The sequence below is a fragment of the Oreochromis aureus genome, linkage group 11, assembly GCF_013358895.1.
Source record: "Oreochromis aureus strain Israel breed Guangdong linkage group 11, ZZ_aureus, whole genome shotgun sequence".
In the NCBI taxonomy this organism is placed as follows: domain Eukaryota; kingdom Metazoa; phylum Chordata; class Actinopteri; order Cichliformes; family Cichlidae; genus Oreochromis; species Oreochromis aureus.
The window spans coordinates 10,084,958-10,105,793 of record NC_052952.1 but is presented as its reverse complement, the minus strand read 5'-3'; the positions used below and the strand labels follow the sequence as shown (position 1 = coordinate 10,105,793).

The following is a 20,836-nucleotide window of genomic DNA, read 5'->3' as shown; positions in this document are numbered from 1 at the left end:
TCAGTGTTTGCTGACTCAGGCTGGTTTTCCCTTTCTAAAAGTAAATAACCTTGGCCCAACAAGCTGTCAGCTGGCCCCACTGTGCCCTTGTCCTGACATCAAAAGATGGCGAGAAAATCTCTACTCTCTCATCCTAGCTCCACAGCAGCACACACTGAAAGGTTCACAGCGACCACATACTGCAAATGAAGTTGCATCTTCAAAAGCCCATCTTCTGATGCAAAGCGGGTACAGCTGAAATTCTTTTTTGTGCTACCATGTTACATTAGTTCCCCTAAATTTCTCTACATGTGCTTTGAATGTCTGTAACACAGAGCGCTTGGTTCAAACTCTCACTCTTGAACTTGAGAAAGAGGATCATTTGCTGTACTATGTTTTTCTGAGTGTGTAACATCTATGGCTTTTGTTGCTTTTCACAACAAAGCATAACACCTGGCAATGAAAAGGCAACATCTCAGTGAGAGAATCCCAATATTTAGTTTTGAAATGTGCTGTGTGACAGTGGATTCTGTGTAGCCCAAATCAACAGAGCTGGGCCAAAAGAAAAATTTAAGAAGGGGATCAAGTTGGCAGTATTACAGATGTAAATAAAGGCAGTCACAGATTTGTTTTTGTTTCATTACTTGTAACATTATAGTGCTGATTATGTTACTGGTATTGCAGGTACACCGGTTATACCAGTGCCTTCTGTTTTAAAAAAAAAAACAAAAAAACGGTTCAATTAAGGCCTTTAAAAAAACAATCAGGGGGAAAAAAACAATTCATGGTACCAGTGTTTGTTCAGTTATTTTTACTTAATCAAAACAACCCAACAGCAGTGTGATTGTTGATTGATACTCCCTGTGGTGCAGAAAACTTGGGGAAAAAAACAAAACACATCACATTTTTGGGGGTTAATGGACACTGCTGTGTCTCTGGCCCTCTGTTTATTATTGTCAGTTTGGCTTATTTCATTACTCATTGGATTTCTCACTCCTCCTTGTTTTTCCTCCACTTTTTCCTCTCTTGTTTTGCTCCTCTGTCTCATTTTTTTCTATCTTCCTGTCTCTCTCCCAAGCCAAACAGAGGTTAATCCCTCTGGTTTCAAATAGAGATAACCATGGCAACAGGCCACAGCTTTCGAGCTTTGGGTCTGTAGGACAAAGGCATTGATCAGGATGAAATAGTGTCATGTGAAAGCACAAAACACACAACTGGCATATGTGTACACACGTTTGTGTGTGTTTGTATTGGGGCAAAAAAATCCTCAGTCACTCATAGGGGTGCAACGGATCACGGTTTATCCGAAATCGAACCGATCCCACTCCACGGTTTGGTGACAGTTGATCTAATAAGTTCGTAAAAAAAAGTATTTAACAAAGTCGTCAGTCTGACATGCTGTAGCGCTAAAGATCCAAGTCAGCGTAGCAGAGGAGTTTTTTAAGCTTAACTTTGCTGCCCAGTGACCGGCAAAGCTGAAGAGCTAATGCTAACTTAGCTGAACAGCCGTCCTCTGTTGTGCAAAAAAAGGTTTAAACTGTGAAACGTGCATTAGCCAGCGCTATGATATCTCGTTGCGCGTCCACTTCAGTGACAAGATCCTTCCAAGCATGTTTGAGCAGGAAATGATGGAAGCTGAAACTGTCCCAGGCATCTTCTGTTGCTCCAACTACAAATGGGTGGAGCTCCAGGGCAACGGAAAGCCACGTGACCGTGACCGCCCGTTATATCACAAATTGGTAGCTACAAAGCCCTGCACTGCCCTTAGATTACAGTTAGATTAGATGAAACTTCATTTATTTCTGGAGGAAAGTTCCTCCGGGAAATTCGGTTTCAGTAGCACAGCACCCACAGAAGTTGCAGAATGAGATTAAAATATGCAATCCTTACAGCATTTATAAATACAGAGTATACAAAAGGGATAAATAGAATAAATAGGAATAAGATACAAGGAACGGCACATTTCAAGATTGTGAGTCTATTGCACCAGAGTTGATGAAAACAAAACTATTGCACAGTGAAAACACTACAGCTATTTTCTCTCCTCTGTCCCCGCTTTATAGCCGAGCGAGGAGTTAAATAGTTTGATGGCATGTGGGACAAAGGACTTTTTAAGTCTGCTGGTCCTTGACTTTGGGAAATCAACCTGTCACTGAACAGACTCCTGCTGGTTGTTTATGGCCATGTGCAGATGATGCAGAGGCTGCCCAGCATGGTCCATAATGTCCATATTGCACCTTAATTTGTTTTTATATAAGTGCTGCAATGAGTCTTCAGTTGAATGTTTTTAATAGGCAAAAATACTTAAATAAGTAAACGGCGAGTAGAATTTTTGTCTTTTTTTTCTTTTTGCTGATCCGAAAATGATCCGATCCGTTTCAAAAAATGTGATCCGATCCGAATGAAATTTTTGATCCGTTGCACCCCTAGTCACTCATGTAGACTGTGTGAAAATGAAGTATGCGTTTGGTGACAGTTGTCTAATAAGTGTATTTCTGTTTTTAACAAAGTTAAAAGACATGCTGAGAATTAAAGAAAGTCAGAAGTATGCAATTTAGCTTAACGGGTGTTTGGCACTGAAGAGCTAAGCTAACTTAAACTGAACAGCGTCCTTGAGAAAATGAAAACCCAGAACTCCATTAGAGCTGCTCAGTGGCCTCTTACAGAAAAATGATCTGTGCAGGAAAGTAGGTGTGAATGTTTAAGAGTGAAATGATGGAAGTGAAACTATTAGATTGGATGCCAGTGCTTTGACCCAAATAACACGTTTCATTCAGGCCACTCTGATTGAATCACAGTTATGAAAAATAAATATTCAAAGTTGTGGAGGAAAGTTGCACTAATGCGGTTTTCCTTTATTTTGATTGCCTTGAGATTAAACTTGCCTCCTTGCAGCACACAAATTCATTCTCACATACTCATGCACATACACATACTTGACCTTGATGGTTGGATTACAGCGAAACAGATGTAGTCAGAAGAGCAGAGTTGATGAAAAAGGTCTTTTATTGAAGTGTAAACCAGTATTTCTCTCCTCTTGAACTTTATAGCCGAGGCCAGCAGAAGGTGTGGGCGGACACAGACAGCTTAACCGTTATACAGCAAATCTACCAGCTCGTGTAAATTTCTGCTGCTTTCATAAAGTACTAAGTGTTATATACCCTGGTATGACAGCCACATTTTTTGACTTTTACTGCAATTCAATGAAGTTGAGAATACGGTTGTAGCTTTTGCCTTAAAATCCTGCATTTACACTTTGATTTTTCATGCATTTTCTCAAAAATTGTTTTCATGAAGATGAAATGAATGATAGTACTTTTTCTGCACCAGTTTTCAAACGGCAGTTTCTTTTACACTTGTGTATCTTGGCATTTTTACATGTAACATGAAATAATAAGGGTGAAAAAAACAAAAACATGGTTGGATACCTCTCATCTTCCTACATAGTTTGATTCAGAACTCAGAAGCACTTAGCCAGTGCTTCTGAGTGTTTAATCACTGCCAAGAGCACAAATCTTCTCTTCACTTGCATTTTTCAGGACCTTTTTTAATTTTGTAGTTTCCTTTTAATTTGTTTTCTCTCTGGCTGTGGCTCTTCACTTCTTTTTCTAGTGCTTTGTCTGGCAAGCTACATACCATTTAAGAAAAAGGGGGGGGGAAGACAAAGGAAAAAATGCATTTAATAAGTTTGTCTGAAAACTTTCTTTATTAATTTTCGCTTCCCTTATCCGAGAAAGTGCTTCCTCAATGATAATCCAGCTATCCAGCAGGCCTTCTGGTTTATTGCATTTGTCTAATGAAATGCTCCAATACAGACAGACAATCAAGGAACAATTCAGTGAAAGTAAGAGATAGAGTAGGGGTGGAAGAGGTAATGTGTGAGTGAATTTAGGAGCTGAACTCCACTTTGTTTTAATTTGTTAAAGTAGTATTAAGAGTAGCAGAGTTACTGTGAAGGATGCAGACCATGTACCCAGGACTGCAAGCTTTGAATCTTTGATTGTCTTTGTGACTTTTCCCTGCATTTTCCTGACACACTGCAGGGTGTTGTAAAGCTTAAATACTCCTGTGAAGAGCTGACTTTACATTTTTCTCTTTTAAAAAAAAAATAAAACTGATGAAAACTCCAGTGGCTATGATTATTGTTGCTTGTTAACACAAAACGCTTGTTTTGTTTACCAGAGAACATAGGAGCACAGTTAATAAATCAACGTTGTGTTGTAGTTTAGATATTTGATCATTTCAAGAATGATAATTACTATACTTAATATAAGCACTCAGGATCTGGTCCTTGCTAAACGATTGCCTGAAATGGCATCAAAATGAGGAAAAAGATGATTTAAGTGACTTTGAATTGGCAAAGGTTTACAGAGAATCTTCTGAAAATGAGAAGATATCCAGTGGACATCAGTTCTGTGGGTGAAAATGCCTTGTTGATGCCAGAGGTCAGAGGAGAATGGGATGACTGCTTTGAACTGATAAGAATGCAACAGACAATGCCTGCAGAAGAGCATCTGCTACAGCAGGAGAAGACCACAGCAGTCTGTTAGCTAATAGGAAAATGAGGCAACATTTTGAATGACCTCAGCAAAATTGAACAACAAAATATTGGAAAACATCACCCGATCTGAACTGTGTATTTACTGTATATTTTAAGTATTTTTTTTTATCTCATTCTTATTGCCTGTTTATGTCCTGTCCTTATTTTTAATGTCATGCTGCTCTGTTATACCTTAATTGCCCCTTGGGGATAAATCAAGTCTCTCTGATTCTGATTCTGCTACAAGATTTGGATGGTAAGGTCTGAATTTGGCATAAAAAAGATGAAAGCGTGGCTCCGTCCTTAAACCACCACCTGGCAGGTGGTGTAATAGTTTGGGGGATTTGGGTTTTTTTTTGTTTTTTCTTTTTTGGAACAGTTTGAGCCCCTTAGTGCCACTGGGCATGTTGTTGCTGACCACGTCCATCCCTTTAGTGTACCCATTTCCTGATGGCTGCTTCCAGAAGGATAAGGCTCACAAAGCTCAAACCATCTCAAACTGGTTTCTTGAACATGACAATGAGTTCACTGTACTTTAATGGGCTCCACAGTCACCAGTAGAGGACCTTTGGCATGTGGAATGGGATATTTGCATCATAGATGTGCAGCTGCCAAATCTGCAGCAGGTGTGATGCTATGTTAATATGGACCAAAATGTCAGAGGTGTCCAGCTCCTTGTTGCTCCTGTGCCTCAAAGCAGTTCTAAAAGCTAAAGGATTCCAGCCCAGAACTGGTAATGTGTATATTTCACATGCGAGCTGCAGTCATGTGATAAATAATCATTTTGTCATCTATTTAAAATTTCCTTTTGCTCATCTCTTTTGTTTACCCATCACTTCCTCTCCATAAGTTCTGCCTTGATCATTTGCAGTCAGTGTGACATCTCTGGGTGTGTTTGTGTCTATGTAGCTGTAATCATTAACAAATCCCTCTGAAGTAGCTTTTAAACAGCCCTTCAAATGCTGACCCCAACCCACCACACACACATCGTTCCCTACCCACATACTCAAAGGTGTTAGTAGGGTGTGTACCTGCAGAGTCACAGACAACTCCTCGCCTTGGTTCCAGGTTGTATTAATCATTTAGATTGAGGATTTCCCGCGAGCCCATTCTTTCCTCAGGCAGACAGTATGACATCAGGCTGATGAGGCCTCGGATGACACAGACACATTCCTCAGACATACAAAAGATTTGTTTCAAAATCTCTGTTTTTATGAACATTTAAGTCTTAACAATATCTTTGTTGTTCTATCTCATGAGGCTGGAAGCTCTGTGTTGCTGTTGTTGAATGTTTTATGGTCTTGACAGTATTTCAGCGTGCCCTGTCTCTACTGTAAAAGGGACAAATTCTTGATCCTTTTATTGTATATTGCATTATGTGATGCTTTCAGAGTACTAGGTGTATAGCTCTGTCATGACCATGGCACTATCTTAAAAAAAAAAAAAAACTTAACTCAAGGTTATTTTACTTTATTTTTGTTTCTCCTTGTTCCTCACCGCCTTCAAGAAGTTTTTCTTTGTCCAGTCGTTGGTTAGAGGTAAACGGCACAAGTGAAATTGATGGGAAAATATAGCTAGTGAAAATCACTGGAATCGTTCAGTTAATAAAAATCTGAGGCATAAAGAGTGGAGAGGGTTTGTGTAAATTTAACAACATGATTTTCTCTGCCAGGCTTTTTACTTGGACTTCCCGAGTAGGAGAAGAAGCATAAACAGTAAGAAGCTAAATTTATTTGCTTCTTACGGACTTTTTGCAAATGCATCCACACGCAACCTCTAAAAGCACATGCCGCCAAAACACCACATAAAACCAAGACTGCAGAGAGACACACACACACATAAGTGGCAGGTGCATGAAAGTAAAATACTGCAGTCTGTCTGTGTGCAGTGGTATTAATTATACTGTGGGGACAAATTACACAATCACATTGTGAAGACGTGTTTGGGGATAAACTCAAAGCCCCATTAGGCAAATCATTACATTTTAGGGTGAAGACTTAAGGTTTAATTTTAGGTTTGAGTTAGGATAAAGACTCGAAGGAAGATATTGTGATTTAGGTTAGAGTCAGTCTTTAGGAAATGAAATTATAATGTCCTCTGAAGTGATGGAAACCTGACTGTGTGTGTGTGTGTAGGCCTGCTTCAGTGATCATCTGTCTGCATTCCAGGTAATTAGACTGGCCAACAGCTGAGTCCCATTAGTGTTGATTACAGCATTCAGTACTACAGAAGAGAAAGAAAGGGAGAACTAAATAGAGAGAGAAGTGTGTGTACAGTGTGCACACAGGGTGAGCTGTGGAGGTGTTTGTGTGTATCATCCTTGTGCTTGGATTTCTATGTTATAGTAGTATCTTCCCATGGCTTGTTACCTTGCGTTCTAGCAGTCAGCTTTAAGAAATTCATGTAACATTTGTTATATATTTTCCTTAAAAACTTCTCAAAGAGTATCCTCAAACTTTTTACCAGTCAGCTAAAAGCATAGTCTTAATCCCAACAGGGATCACTCACCTGTTTCTGCTGGCTTCGCATAAGATGAGAAACTTGGATGAAAAAGATTCAGCGCAGTGCCAGAAAGCAACAACAGCCACATAACCACAGGAAATGACACCACTTCTACTCAGCTGTTAGGAATCAGGCCCACACTCATAAGTTACATTTGTGTGGTCACTTTGAAGAATAAACAGCAACAACAAAAAGCAACATGACTGATGGAACGTTACATCTGGACCAGCGTTTTGTTTAGTCTATTGATGTATCCGCCTATCTCATGATTTCTGTTTTTCTTATTTCAAATGACACCCAAGGGAAATTAAATTGCTCAACTTATGAAACCTTTTTTTCTGTATCCAGTCAAGGAAATGTTTACTTAATCCACACAAGGCTTTTCTGTCTGCATGTCCACCTACACTCTTTCTGTCTTCCTTTCCATGTACTTGTGTGTCTCTTTCTCCTCTATGTCTGACCCTCCCTGATTGTTTCAGTGTCTCAGGATTGGGTGATTGATTCCAGCTCTGGGCGGCTGGAAGATGAGCAGCTTGCACACTGATGTGCAGCAGGAACTGCACTTTGTGACGAATTACTGGCCTTTTAATACACAGTAGAGACAGAGTGAGTAAAACATGAGAAGAGTGGAAGAAGCCATATTGAAATTGCAATGCCAGGACAGGGGAGAAGTGCAAGAAAAGAGGGAAAAAGAAACAAGTAAATATGTAAATTAATGGATAGATGGGTAAGCGGATTAATCACTTTATAACTGTGAGATCTTTGAGTGTGTGTGTAGCTCCAATTATCTAGAAAGGCATCTTCTAATGCTTGAAATGAGTCATACAGAGTGTGAAGATGCAGTGTTAGAAGCCTGTGGAAGAAAAAAACTGTCCTGTAATTGAATTAAACACTGAAACATAGTCAGTCTCTCACTTAGTCAAGAGTGATGCCATTTCTTTGAGTCATCAGGGTTTCTTTGCCACTTCACAGCCACTAGAGAGTCACCGAGTGGAAAACAGCTTTTCTACTTCTGAATATATTCTCATATGTCATCACTCGAAAAACCTTGAACTACAGTTTTAATGATGCTGGAACGTTACTGCAGTCCTTTAAAGGTTAGCTCAGCTAATTGACCTTTTGTAGCCAATTAACCAGAGCAGAAAACGGGAATTTACAGAGTGCATGGATCTGTCTCGTTTTTATCTTTATTTATTTATTTTTGATTGAAAAATGTGTGTGTTTGGAAGTTGAAAGCATGTGCCCCACTCCCAGAAAGTTGATTCTGGTCATCTGGGCGTAGCGTTTTCAGTGGGAGAAGTCACTTGGATGAGTGATGAAACGTTTCTCCCACTGAAAACGCTACGCCCAGATGACCAGAATCAACTTTTTGGGATTTTCTTACCTGGATTATTAAACATGCATCAAGGCATGTGCCCCATTGCATATCAAACCCAATTCCCTCAAAATACTCACACATCCATTAGTAATAAATTGACATGTAGTTGGAAGTGCAAAGCAGTTTAATATGTGTAGGTGGCGTATCGAAAGCGTTAGAATTACTACAAACGTACATCCCATGTATTGTTACAGCTGGGTAAAATGGCATCTTGCATAGACAATTTTTTAATGATCTGTCTGTTACAGACACATAAACACACGTATCTTAGAAGCAGCTGCCATTGCTACGATAATATGTACTGACCAGAGACTAAATGATGATGTAATCAGTATCCAGTGTTGATTTCAGTGAGCCTCCAGTCATGTCGAAGATGTAGAAAAGTGTATATCTCCATGGCTAATGAAACCCTGGGGATTTCAGGGTTTAGGGTTCATAAAGTATTTATGGTATGTTCATTAAGTATTGATTAAGCCGTTAGAGAGCATTTAGACACTCAGACAATCATTATGAAAGATTAGAACTTAAGGAAGAGCGAGATGAAAGAAGTTAGAAATGCAGATGGCGAGAGCTGGCCATGAGAGATGAAGGAAAATGACACAGAAGCAGAGAAGGGTGGAAGGAGGACAGGAAAAGAATGAGAAGGGAGAGGAGGAAAATTTCTGCCCTTTAAATATTAATTAAGCATTCAGATAGTGTTTTAGACAGCAAGGCTACCATTATAGGAGATTAGTTTTTAATCTGAGAAGAGAGGAGGAGCAAATAGCAAGTAGGGGAAAAAAGGAGAGAAAAGGGGGAGGGTGAACATTAGATTGGAGGAAGTTAGAGCATTGGAAGGAGGTGGGCGAAGGAGAAGTAAGAATAGATGGATTAAAAGAGGAAACGAGTGTGATTAAATAAAGAGGGATGGGTAAAAAGGAAGACTCAACACATAATGCTTTCTCAAATCAGCCTGCTTCTGGTTGAAAGTGGTCAGCTGTCTGTTTTCAAAGCGTTTCTCTGTCTACACTGTTTTTCTTCATCTTTCCTTCCATCCATGTTCAATTCCTGCTCATTTCTTTAAGGGTCGTGGGAGGTAATAAAGTGTTAGTTCTGATGTGAAGTGTTGGTATTTCAGATGTGAGCTGAATTGCGGAGAAAAATGATGGTCGAGTACCGTCTCAGCTCATGCAGACTGACACGCAGACTGAGCTGGCATTTCTCACAGATATTTAACCGTTGCTTTGCCCTCACTTTACCCTCCAGCTCCTCAGCAGGTGCCTTTGCCTTGCAGTGTAACCAGGAAGGAGCATTAGAGGCATAGACCTGTTATAATAATGCAGCAATGAGGTTTAATGGGGCTGAAAACACTGGCTGACTAGCTGGCAGGCAGGCTACCCAGTCAGAGAGAGGCACAGTTGGTGTGAAGCAGCTTCCAGCTTGTGACAGATGTTACAACGAGAGAGAGTGAGACAGAGAGAAAGACGTGGGGACAGAGGAAGAGAGAAGTGAGTCATTTGCAACATGCAGAGTGAGAGATCACTGTGAAGTAACTTTGTGCAAACAGCAACTTTAAGCAAAGTCAAGTAGAGTTCATTCACGTGTGGGTGCTCCAGAGCACCTTAGCTCATATCCCACTTGCAGTGCAGATGCACAGATTGTGCAGAAATCTGTTTTGAAAAGAGGTATTGTAGTAAAATTTAAATTGTGACAGTAAAACATTACATTGCCCCCACTGATTTTCATGCTCATCTTCCACGAGATTTCCCCCGATGGAGCCAATAAGAATGATGGAAAGAGAGCCTAAAATTTTTAGGCATGAAAGGCATAAATTTAGAAGAATAGTAGTGAGATTATGGCTCCCCTATTGTTTTTTCTGCATTCATTCCCCTCGTTAGAGAAATTGCAAACTATATGGAAAATGTGTGCCTAAACAACAGCCGACCCAGTTTTTTCTTCTGAAATTGGCAAACTGCTGAAAGATATTGTATAAGACACAATGTCTTTTGATGACCAAACTGACCACAGGGTTAGGAAATGTTCTGGTTTACCATTTAATCTTTTAGTGGTTTGCAAACAGCAGGAGAGGGATTCTGTCAGTGGTACCACAGTAAGAGAGTAATGCACAGCATAGAGTCTGCAGCTTATTTGTTTGAATGACAGAAATTCAGACTTTCAACAGTCTAACATGGCAATTGCTGTGTTTTAGTTTCCTCTGCGATTTCTCTAGTGGATTCCTGTAACTTGGATGTGCAGCGATACCGTTTTGTAGCTTTCTCCCTTATTAGCTTTAGAGAGTGTTTCACTGCCGAATTATCTCTTGGGTTTTTACAGTTTTGAGAGCCTTAAAACTGGTTGTGTATTGTAACAATTTTTCACATAGCTATATAAATCCACTGGACATGTTATATTAAGGCTTTGGTTGACAAATAATGGAGCCTGACTGATGTAGGATTTTTAAGACCGATGTGATGCCGATATTAGGTGATTTAAAAATCTGGAAATCTGATATATTAGCCAATATTTTTATCCCTTTCAGGCAGAGGAAACATGAACAGATTTCTCAGTTATGTGTAGTTATTTATTTAATGATTTATGCTCTGCCGAACTCTGATTGGATCAGCTTTGGTTGTTTATATGGCATGTCAAAAGGGAAGTTGCAGAGTGCCTACTGGTGGATACTAACTATGCAACATCAACATAAAATATTTGAGGATTTTTTTTTTCATACCTCTTTGAACTTTATTAAAAAATTAATCTATTGGCTGTTATAAATGCACACACCAATATTTTGGCTAATAGCTAATATCACCCAATAATACTGGCCTGCCAAATTACACGAAAGAAAAATGGAAATGGTGCCACTCTACACTAAGTGGACCCAGTGGCTTTGTTATGCTATAGCAAGTATTTTTTGGAATGGTTTGGGTCCCATCCCACCATCACCAAGAAAAGGGTGGTGGGAAAGTAGATGCAAATCAATGCAAACTTGCATTAGTGGCCACCGTTATCATATGATTTAGATTTCTTTCATGATTATCTCTTCAAGGATGGGGCTCAAAGGGTCATTGAATGGTTTAATCAGTCTGAAAATTATGTGAAAAATATGTGAATTGTATGCCTTCATGTTGACCTTAGCAAAGAAGATTTCTCAGAATAATTCTCTCTCATAATAGTTTTGTATTTCTCTGCAGTAGACCCAAATCATGTTCACAGCACATCGTAGCCACTGGTTCCCCACAGTTTAGCGGTCAGCCGTTTGGGTGTGTGTACATGTGATTGTGTGTGAATACCTTTGTGTTTATGCAATAAAAGAGCTAAATGATGAGCCTGTCTTTAAATCTAAATGTTTTCTTTATCCACTGAAGTCTTTTCTTTGCATGCACCAGAGATGCTTGGAAAGTGGGAGACCCAAGCTTGGCAGACTGTGACCGAAGCAATCTATGTAATCAGCGACTCAGAATAAGCAGAACGACTTCAGTGAAGAAGCCTGAAATATTTTACCTTTCTTTCTAACATCTGAATATATCTCTCCATCAGCAAGGGTTTTCCTTTGGCTGAGTGTCCAATGCAGGATGACACAATTGTCTTCCAACACAGAGCCTCTGACTTTGGACATGCTCCTTTACATTTGCATGCATGTTTCTGTGCGCTCCCATTTATGAAAGCAGTGACAGACGAAAGAAGCAACATCAAAGCTGCAGAATTTTACAGCTGTAGTATCTGTCATTGCTTTCAGAGTCATCTCCCTGAAAGAGTTACATCACTGAAATCATCAAAGTCTTGTGCTCGCTTCAGACCTGTGTAAATTCTAGTTTCTGTGCTTTTCAAGACAGACCTTATTAAAATGTTTTCATGATGACATCACAGTGTTTCAAGTCTGTCTTAAAACTACGGTCAGGTGGCCGTATGGACATAAAAACAGGCTTTTTTGGGCTATATTCCTTGGTCTCTTTCAAACAAGGAGGACCCACTGGTGATGTACTCTGAGTCAAAGTGACAAAAAGTACGTAAGTGCCCTCAAGTATTTAAAAAATTTACCCGAAGTTAATATGATGCTTCAGCTGTCTAAGGTAGTCAAATCCAGTGGTTATTTTTGAGTTTTACTGACTATGCAATATTTTTTTTTGCTGTTATCCCTTGACAGCAGCTCAGATATGGATAAATGTCCATATAACCCCACATAAGGACACACATGCACACCTTCATACACGTCACTACCAAGCACTTATCTGCAGTATCTCGCACACGCACATGCACACCTTCAGACACCAAGTTACTTTTTGCACAATACTCAGTATTTTTCACATTTCCATTGAACTGTGTTGTGTCTGTATCATCTTGTGTTGTATTTTTGTGCAATTTTTGCACGTTGCGCTTTGACATAGGGAATTTCAGACTGACAGAACTTAAATGTTAGATGGCTCCTTGATTCAATAGATGGAGATTATTTAGTCAAATAAGAAAAATAAAATCATTATTTTTGCAAAGAGCAATGAATGGCTCCTTGTTGGTTTTGTTTGCTGTACAGTAAAGCTTTATTTATAATTGGTCTTTATGGGTTATAATCGTAGCCATTATTAACTTGCTCTCCAGATTTTTCAGTAATTTGCAGAGGAATGGTCACTTTGAAGAGTTTCAGTCAGGTTTGTTGTACATTGTAACACAGAAACGGCACTAATGAAGGTTACTAACGATCTTCTCGCGGTCTCAGCCAGTTGGGTTTTTGCTGTCCTTGTCCTGCATGAGCGGAGTGAAACATTTAGTATCGTTAGTTACAGTATTTCACTACAGAGACTAGAACACACCACTTAAGCAAATGCAAAGCTTTGATTTGTACTTTTGTTAAAGCTGGGACAGATGCTTTTCACCTTATGCTTTCCTTATGTACAATGATTAGAAAACACTGCAGGTCAGGTGATATAGTTATCGCTCTACGGTGTAAAGCCAGATTACAAAAATCAATTAAACTCCGGGCATGTACATGATGTCTAATTTTCTGCTTCTACTTTCTACCTAATTATTTTTGTCAAGCTTGTGTCCTTCAACACAAACATTAACATATCTATGACTGCCTATCGTGGATGTGGAGCCTATCCCAGCTATCATAGGTCGAGAAACGGGGCACACAACTGGACAGGTCGCCATTCGGTCGCAGGGCTAACGCAACCATTTACTCACATTCTTTATTATCAAATTGTCCTAAAAGCAATGAGAGTTGGCGTCTCTTTATTGGTTCCCTGTTTAAATCCAGAATTGAATTTAAAATATTTACTTTCACCTACAAGGCCTGAATGGTCATGCCCCATCCTGTCTCAAAGACCTCCTAGCACCATGTTCACTGTTGGACCACAGGCCTACTTGTGGTTCTTAGAACTTGAGAGACGAACTCCATCTTTACTTGATGAACTTGCTGGACTTTTTTCCTTTTTACTCACCATGTGTTTACAGTATATGTCAATGTTTATATTGTAGGATCTTTACCTTTACAGTACAAAGCACCTTAGGACAAATATTATTGCTGTGAACTGTTGCTTTAGAAATAAAATTGTGTTGAATTACAGCATATTACATGCTACACACATTGTATTATTTTTGCATTATAACAGTAGAATTGTTTCATACAAATTAGCAGTGAGATTGAATAAAAATTGTAGATTTTATAGTGGTCATGAGTCAAATCTGCCCTCATGATTTGTAAGATATTACCAAGCTTAAAGGGAATACGTACATAAGCATTGCATAAGCATTACATTACATTACAGCAGTTGTGAGTTATGAAACATCACAAAACCATTTACAGCATCAACAGAGAAACTCTTGGGGAATGTCTAATAATGTTCATGAAATACCGAAGTAATAGATTGAAATCATGTTGTTATGGACCATGCATGTATTGTACTTAATCCTTTGTTTAAAAAAAAAAAACCCTGTGAAATACCACTCTGTCAGACCATTTTCTAGATTCAAAGCTATTTTAATTTGTAAGCACCACACACACAGGCTTTGGTCTCCTGCGGAGGATCATTTCAGTGGAGTGCTGCCAAGCAGAGCAAAAAATAATTGAAGTATACTAGTATAACTAACTGAGAAGCACATAAGGAGGAGGTTCCTTCATTCCCCTGGAAAAATTTAATACATCTCTGTTAACATTTATGAATCTGGAGGGGGTTTCCTTATTGCTTCAGGGGTCTGAGCGTGAAGTGAATGTTCTGCCTTTTCAATGAAATGTTTATTCCCGTTCGCAAAGATATGCTTCCTCTAGAGTTAAATTCACAGATATGTTGCAGTGGAGTGTTCAGTCATAAATATGGAAATAAACAGCTTAACATTTAATGCATTTATTGCTGGGAAACCAGATTTGGGGGAAGCAAAATAGTCCGCTTCTGAACTTTTTACACAAAAAGCAGTGCTAAGTCAACATCTATTTTCCATTGCCATCACTTTATATTTGTAACACATATTTTAGGAAGCTAAATTATTATGAATTAATAGATGAAATGGTTATTTACCTACGACATAATATTTTACCCATTTTCTTTATCGATGAGAAGCCATTTTTTCAAGTCAATACTGGCTAAAGTTTGAGAGAATTAAGTTAGTTAAGTCCTGAGTCACCTCTCACTTCATATTTTCTAAGGAAAATGGGAAACAGGTGTAGGGATTTACTGAAACAGACAGTATATGAGGAAAAACAATGTAAAATTGTGACAAGCTTGAAAGTCAATATTTGGTATGGCTCTGCACAGGCCAGTCCATGACTGATATAGTGTGTGTGTGTGTGTGTGTGTGTGTGTGTGTGTGTTTGTGTTTAAATCTGATTTTGCTGCATCGGCAGTGAGTTTGAGATCATTTTTATACTAAAAACTGAAGCCACTGCCAATTTCCGGATGGTACTGTATCAAAATCTGGCTGTACCTTTCTGTGTTCATAATTCCATTACTTTCGACAAGCCCTCAACACCACTAGCTGGAATGGAGACACTCACCGTTGTACCCCTCTCACCTCTGTACATACTGACGACATAAGGCCTGTCACTGACTTTCTGTCCAGTGGAGTGATGATTTGGCACACCTCAGATTTTTCTCTGTTTCCCTTCTTTAAAAATGGCTCCTTGCACTGACACAATTTCTGATGAGTCCTCAGTGAACAGTTGATGGATTACCTTAAGGTCCTGGATTTTGTTTCTATTTCTTAAGGACATGACTTCCTCCAATTGTCCAGTTTCCTCAGATTCTGTTTTTTTTTTTTGTTTTGTTTTGTTTTGTTTTTTTGAGCACACATTGCACACCATGCTAATAGATGATAAATTTGCATGTAATAGCTCTTTGGGAATCACCTTGTTGGTGCAAAAATACAGTTTTATGCCCTTCAAACTGTTACCATATACTCCACTAAACAAAGGGTACCATCGTATTTATTGCAGCAGGCTGCTACCAGACAAGTGCCTAAACTTACAATTTAAAAGTGGTTCTTTGCCAAGTTGCCTGTTACATGTAGACAGAAGACACAACACTGGCTCACTTGTTTAGCTGGATTCCTTTTTTATGCTTTCATTCATATTCATATGTCAGTTATAAGTGGCTTAAAAAAATTCCTAAGAAAAGGTGAAGTACAAGGACTGGACTGAAAATTTGTGAAACAACAGCCATTGTCCACTTTTGTAACTTTGAAATACCCTCAAGAAAGCCCTGTTGCTCAAGACCACTCTAAAAATGACAAGAACATCTGCCTCCTTGGAAGCAAAATATGATGAAACGAGAGGTGGCTCAAGTCCTTTGCACATTACTGTAGAACAGATGCATCTGCTCTTTTCTGGTTTGAATTGACACTGATTGCTCACCCTCTGCCTCTCTCTCTCCACAGCAACAGGAGCAGGACCCCACCAATCTTTACATATCTAACCTGCCTGTGTCGATGGATGAGCAGGAGTTGGAGAACATGCTGAAGCCTTTTGGTCACGTCATTTCCACGCGGATACTGAGGGATGCCAATGGCCTTAGCAGAGGAGTTGGCTTTGCCAGGTACCGCGGGATACTTGGGATTCTTGAGTTACTGAGATTATGCTTTCCACTACTAGCTTTGATTTTATTTTATTTTTTTAAATATTAGATATTACTCCACTGCCTTAAAGGTCACTGAGGAAAAAAAAATCACTTGTGAATTATCGACCATATGTTTATTCTGATTGTTATGATTACATATTGGGCACATAATTAAAAAAAATCGTTAATATAATTACTATAATCCACATTCTTTAAGATAATTACAATGTGATCCTGAGCTGATTCGCTTCAATTTGCACCTGAAGGTATTTTAGCTGTACAGATACAAATCCATTTTCCTGCACCTTTGGCCCACTTTGAATGTATGTGTATAAGGAGGGGGGCCTTCTCAGTTGCATCCTAGAGTGTGTCAGTGATTAGAATGAAGTCAGCTACATTCAGGGTCACTGGCTACATCAACAAAACCCATGACCCACACCGGCATGCGTGTTCACATCCCGAACACACATACAGCCTCTAACTCTTCAGTCACCATCACCGTTTTGCTGTTCTCCACACACACACAGACTGACACACTGGCTTTTGCTTGCCAAGCAGGCAATTAGTCATTGAGCTGTGATTGGGTGAGCAGAGCTGAATAGGGGCAGACAAAGAGGACATGACACACAACAGATCAGACTGAATGGAGCTTTTAAACTGGGACAAAGGAGAGGAAACCCCATAGAAAACAGACACACAAACACACAGGCATGCACAGTCCTACCTAAGGCCTTTTTCTCAGGCATTCATAGATAACCAAGATGCATAAACCAGAAGGCACTTACAAGACTGCACTTATATCTGGATGGATTACTTTTAAAGAACCTCAGTACCTTTTGTGCATGTTGAACTAAGCAGAATTGTAGCTTCTGTATTTTGTAGCAATTGTCTTGAAGTTCCTCCTTTATTTTTCTTTATCCCAGGATGGAGTCAACAGAGAAGTGTGATGTGGTGATTCAAAATTTCAATGGGAAATTTTTGAAAACCCCTCCAGGCATGACTGGTAGGTGTCACTCTGAGACGTAATCAGAATTACAAATCCTGCCCGTAGACTCTGAACGTTATCCATCTTTGATAAAATTTCAATGTGTGTTGTTGAGAAAAGAACTGAGTCAGAAAGCTGACAAAGTTGTGTGGTCACATTTTTGTAATCAAAGTCAGCGTTATGGAATTTGAATTTTTCAGCAGTTTTTCATGAATTTATGGCAGGTTTTATCAGTTGCAGTCGCGCTATAGATGTATCCACCTTTTGGTATTACAATGTCAGTCTACATCCAACCCAGGGCCAATGCAACTGATAAAGCATCTTCTCTAATTATCTTCTCTCCCTCCTGTTTTTTCTCCACCACTCGTTGAACCTCCTTGAGCTTATTTAGCAGGAAGATGTGAGTGATTAATTCTTTCTCTGAACAAGATGCAGACTGAGGCACACACGCAATGAGGCACATGTACAAACATCAGACAGGCATCTCCCAAGGCAAACAATCTGTCTCCACATTTTCCCTCAATAAACAGCAAAAACTTGATGCCTTTTTAACTCTGAGCTGAAGACATTTGAAAAGGGTGGGGTGGAGGGATATCACTAGATAGATAGGTGACATGAAAAAAGAGGAGAAAGAAAATGATCAGGATTTGACTGAGGATGTCACGGCATTTGAAGGGAAAAAAGCTCAGAGACAAGATTAAGATAAAGAAAGATAAGGTATGGTGTACTAAAGGGGATTCAAAGACAGAGGGATTTGTGCTCTGGCGGTACGACACACATGCACTGTGTATTGTGTGCTATAGTTATGCAATTTTATACCAAATGAAAGATGTATCCATTCCTCCTTCTGTCTGCAGCCTCTGTCCGTCTTTGACAGAAAAATAAAATCATAGCTCTTCATATAAGAATAATTAATACAGTGGAAAATCACAAGACTTCACAAGTTGGTTTCCATGGCGAAGCTGAGATCACTTTTTTCAGATTATATACTGTCAAAGCAGTCACTGTTATAGATTGTTGCCTCGGTCCATTTAATCAAAGCTGCAAAGAGGAATCCCACAACCGATTATTATGTTAATTATTTATGCATTTATTAACTTTTGCCCACATTTAATGTGACAAATTACAATATATTTAATGATACTTCAGTGTGTATTGATGCATATTTGAGTAACATGAAGCATTTTCATGCTAACTATGGATAAAATTATCATGCACAAAGTGAAAGGGGCTGCTCAAATTAATAATCCAGTATAACACCCAAGTCTGTGGGACTGAACTTAAGTGCGTCGCTAACTTCATCAGGAACTATGCCTATGTTCCTCTCTCTTATGCAGTGTTACTATAAAGTTCACCAAGTTTTTAGCCTCAATTTAGACAACGATTTTTGGATGAATTGAATTGACTTCTTTTAAGTTCTTTCCTTGATGACTTGTGAATGTATGTTAGAATTTTTCTGTCAGTATGTCTGTTCTGTTTTTTTGCTCCTGAGTTTCTTTTCCTTGTAATTTTTTTTATTTTAAGACCTTTTTTGTCTGTATTCTGATTAGCTCATTTATTTTAATACTAGTTGAGCCATAGACTGAAGTTGATCCTTTATACTTTGTTACAAAAAGATAATATCTAACCATGCACAAAAATTCTGTCTCCCCTTACTAAGCAGCCTGTTAAATATCAGCTCTGGGGTCTCATAGCCTCCCTGGGGCAGATACCCATTCAAACAAAATATGTATGAATAAACAATGTCTATGAGCGGGTCATTAAAATCCAGCTTCTCCAGCCTACAGAGGCACTGCTGTGCATACTCTTTAACATTCACACACCTGCCGGTCTCCTCCTGGCCAAAATTAAAACGTCACCAGAGGGTTTCAGCGTGATTTTTAGCGTGATTTATGGCATGTGCAAGAAGGGAAGGAGATGATGTCCTCTGTTTGCTCAGCAGTCCCCTGTTGGTGAATGTGTGATAACGTCTTGGTCCACTGCTAGATAGGTCTGTAAGTCAACAACATATCTGTAAGAGTCAAAAACAAAAAGTTCTTTAGGGAGAAGAACTCTAATCAATCTAATCAATATCTCTTAGGTGATATTATAATTTTTGATTCACTGTATGTCAACATGATGAATCAATTTCTTTTGAAATATGTGTGATCAACAATCTTAGGTCAGTTTAACAAATCTTTTTAAAAAGTATTATTCATACAGTTTTATCCGATATTAAAAATAGTCTTTTTAAAGTATTTAAAATTGTGAGATTGTCTACTTTTGAGCCCCTGTAAACAGGACTACGTATAAAAATGAGTCTAATTCCTAAGCAGTAAAGCACCAAGACAAGAAGGAAAGTAAATACTGCAGTGGAACGTATCAGCTTTTACAAGGTGATTGTACACTTTGAGTTCATAGTCAGCTCTTAGTTTACAGTCTTGCATTCAAATACAGTTGCTAAGTCCACCAAGTCACTGACCTCTACGCTGAAAGAGATGTATTGTTTGTTGTTGCCAGGGTTATCTACTCCGTTTACTCGTTTTATACATCTGTTGTCTGTGTGTGTGCGCGCATGTGTTTGGATGTGTATAGACTGCTTAAATTTTACTGCACTCCCACATTGCTGAAATTGGGAGAACCCGTCCGCCTGTGTACTCATCCACAAAAGACTTTGACACACATACTGTGCTTATTCGTTTAATACTTAAGAACAAAAGTGTCTCTCCAGAGCCAGGTTTTGTAGATTTATGTCACTGGTTCTGTGTGTCACTGACAGTCTGTAACATTTCCAAAGATGCTGCTGTGACATTATGACAGGCCTTTGTACTTTGTTTTGTTGTTTGTCTGCTTACTACTTATATTTGTTGCCTTAAAAAATGTTATCAAAGGTTAAACCATCTATGCTGGTGCAGTGTAGTCAACAATATGCATGCATGCATGTCACTGAACGAGGATGTTTGTGGATTTTTGCCTGAGTTTCTCTGATTCATGCCACAGTCTCTGCTTCTTAGACTGAGGTACAGACAGCCAACAGTAATATTTAACTCTTAAGCTTCAGAATGAATGCTTACGTTGATCACATGACCAGGACTTCTGTCAGCCCGTTTTACCATAAAGTTCATTGATTTTTGACTCGTCCTATTTTATTTTGTTTATACTTTATCTCGCTCTATTTACATTTCATTTAGAATTGTAATTAATTGTTATTTTACCAGAGAAGACACAGGGATGTAGTGTTAAGCACTATCACCTCACAGGAAGAGGATCCTTGGTTTGAAGCTTGTGGTTGATCTCAAGGATCTCTCCCAGTTATTATGGAGTAGGGAACCACACCATTAAGACACCATTAAGTGTAAATTAAGTACAGACAGTAGGAGTGTTTGCTGTATGTATACATTTGATAATGTTATGTCCCCATACTGTGAGGTGAAAACATTATTCTGTTT

At 39.0% G+C, this 20,836-nt stretch overlaps 1 protein-coding gene across 8 annotated transcripts in view; it reads left to right on the top strand.

The window, feature by feature from the left end:
* The window catches only part of LOC116322626 (RNA-binding motif, single-stranded-interacting protein 3), a 163,549-nt gene that overhangs the window by 108,646 nt on the left and 34,067 nt on the right, over positions 1–20,836 (top strand). For all 8 annotated transcript variants that reach the window (XM_039619971.1, XM_039619970.1, XM_039619969.1 and 5 more), the window contains 2 exons: positions 16,245–16,402; positions 17,347–17,426. In XM_039619971.1, coding sequence (XP_039475905.1) covers positions 16,245–16,402; positions 17,347–17,426 — 238 coding nt within the window. The remainder of the gene's footprint in view (positions 1–16,244; positions 16,403–17,346; positions 17,427–20,836) is intronic.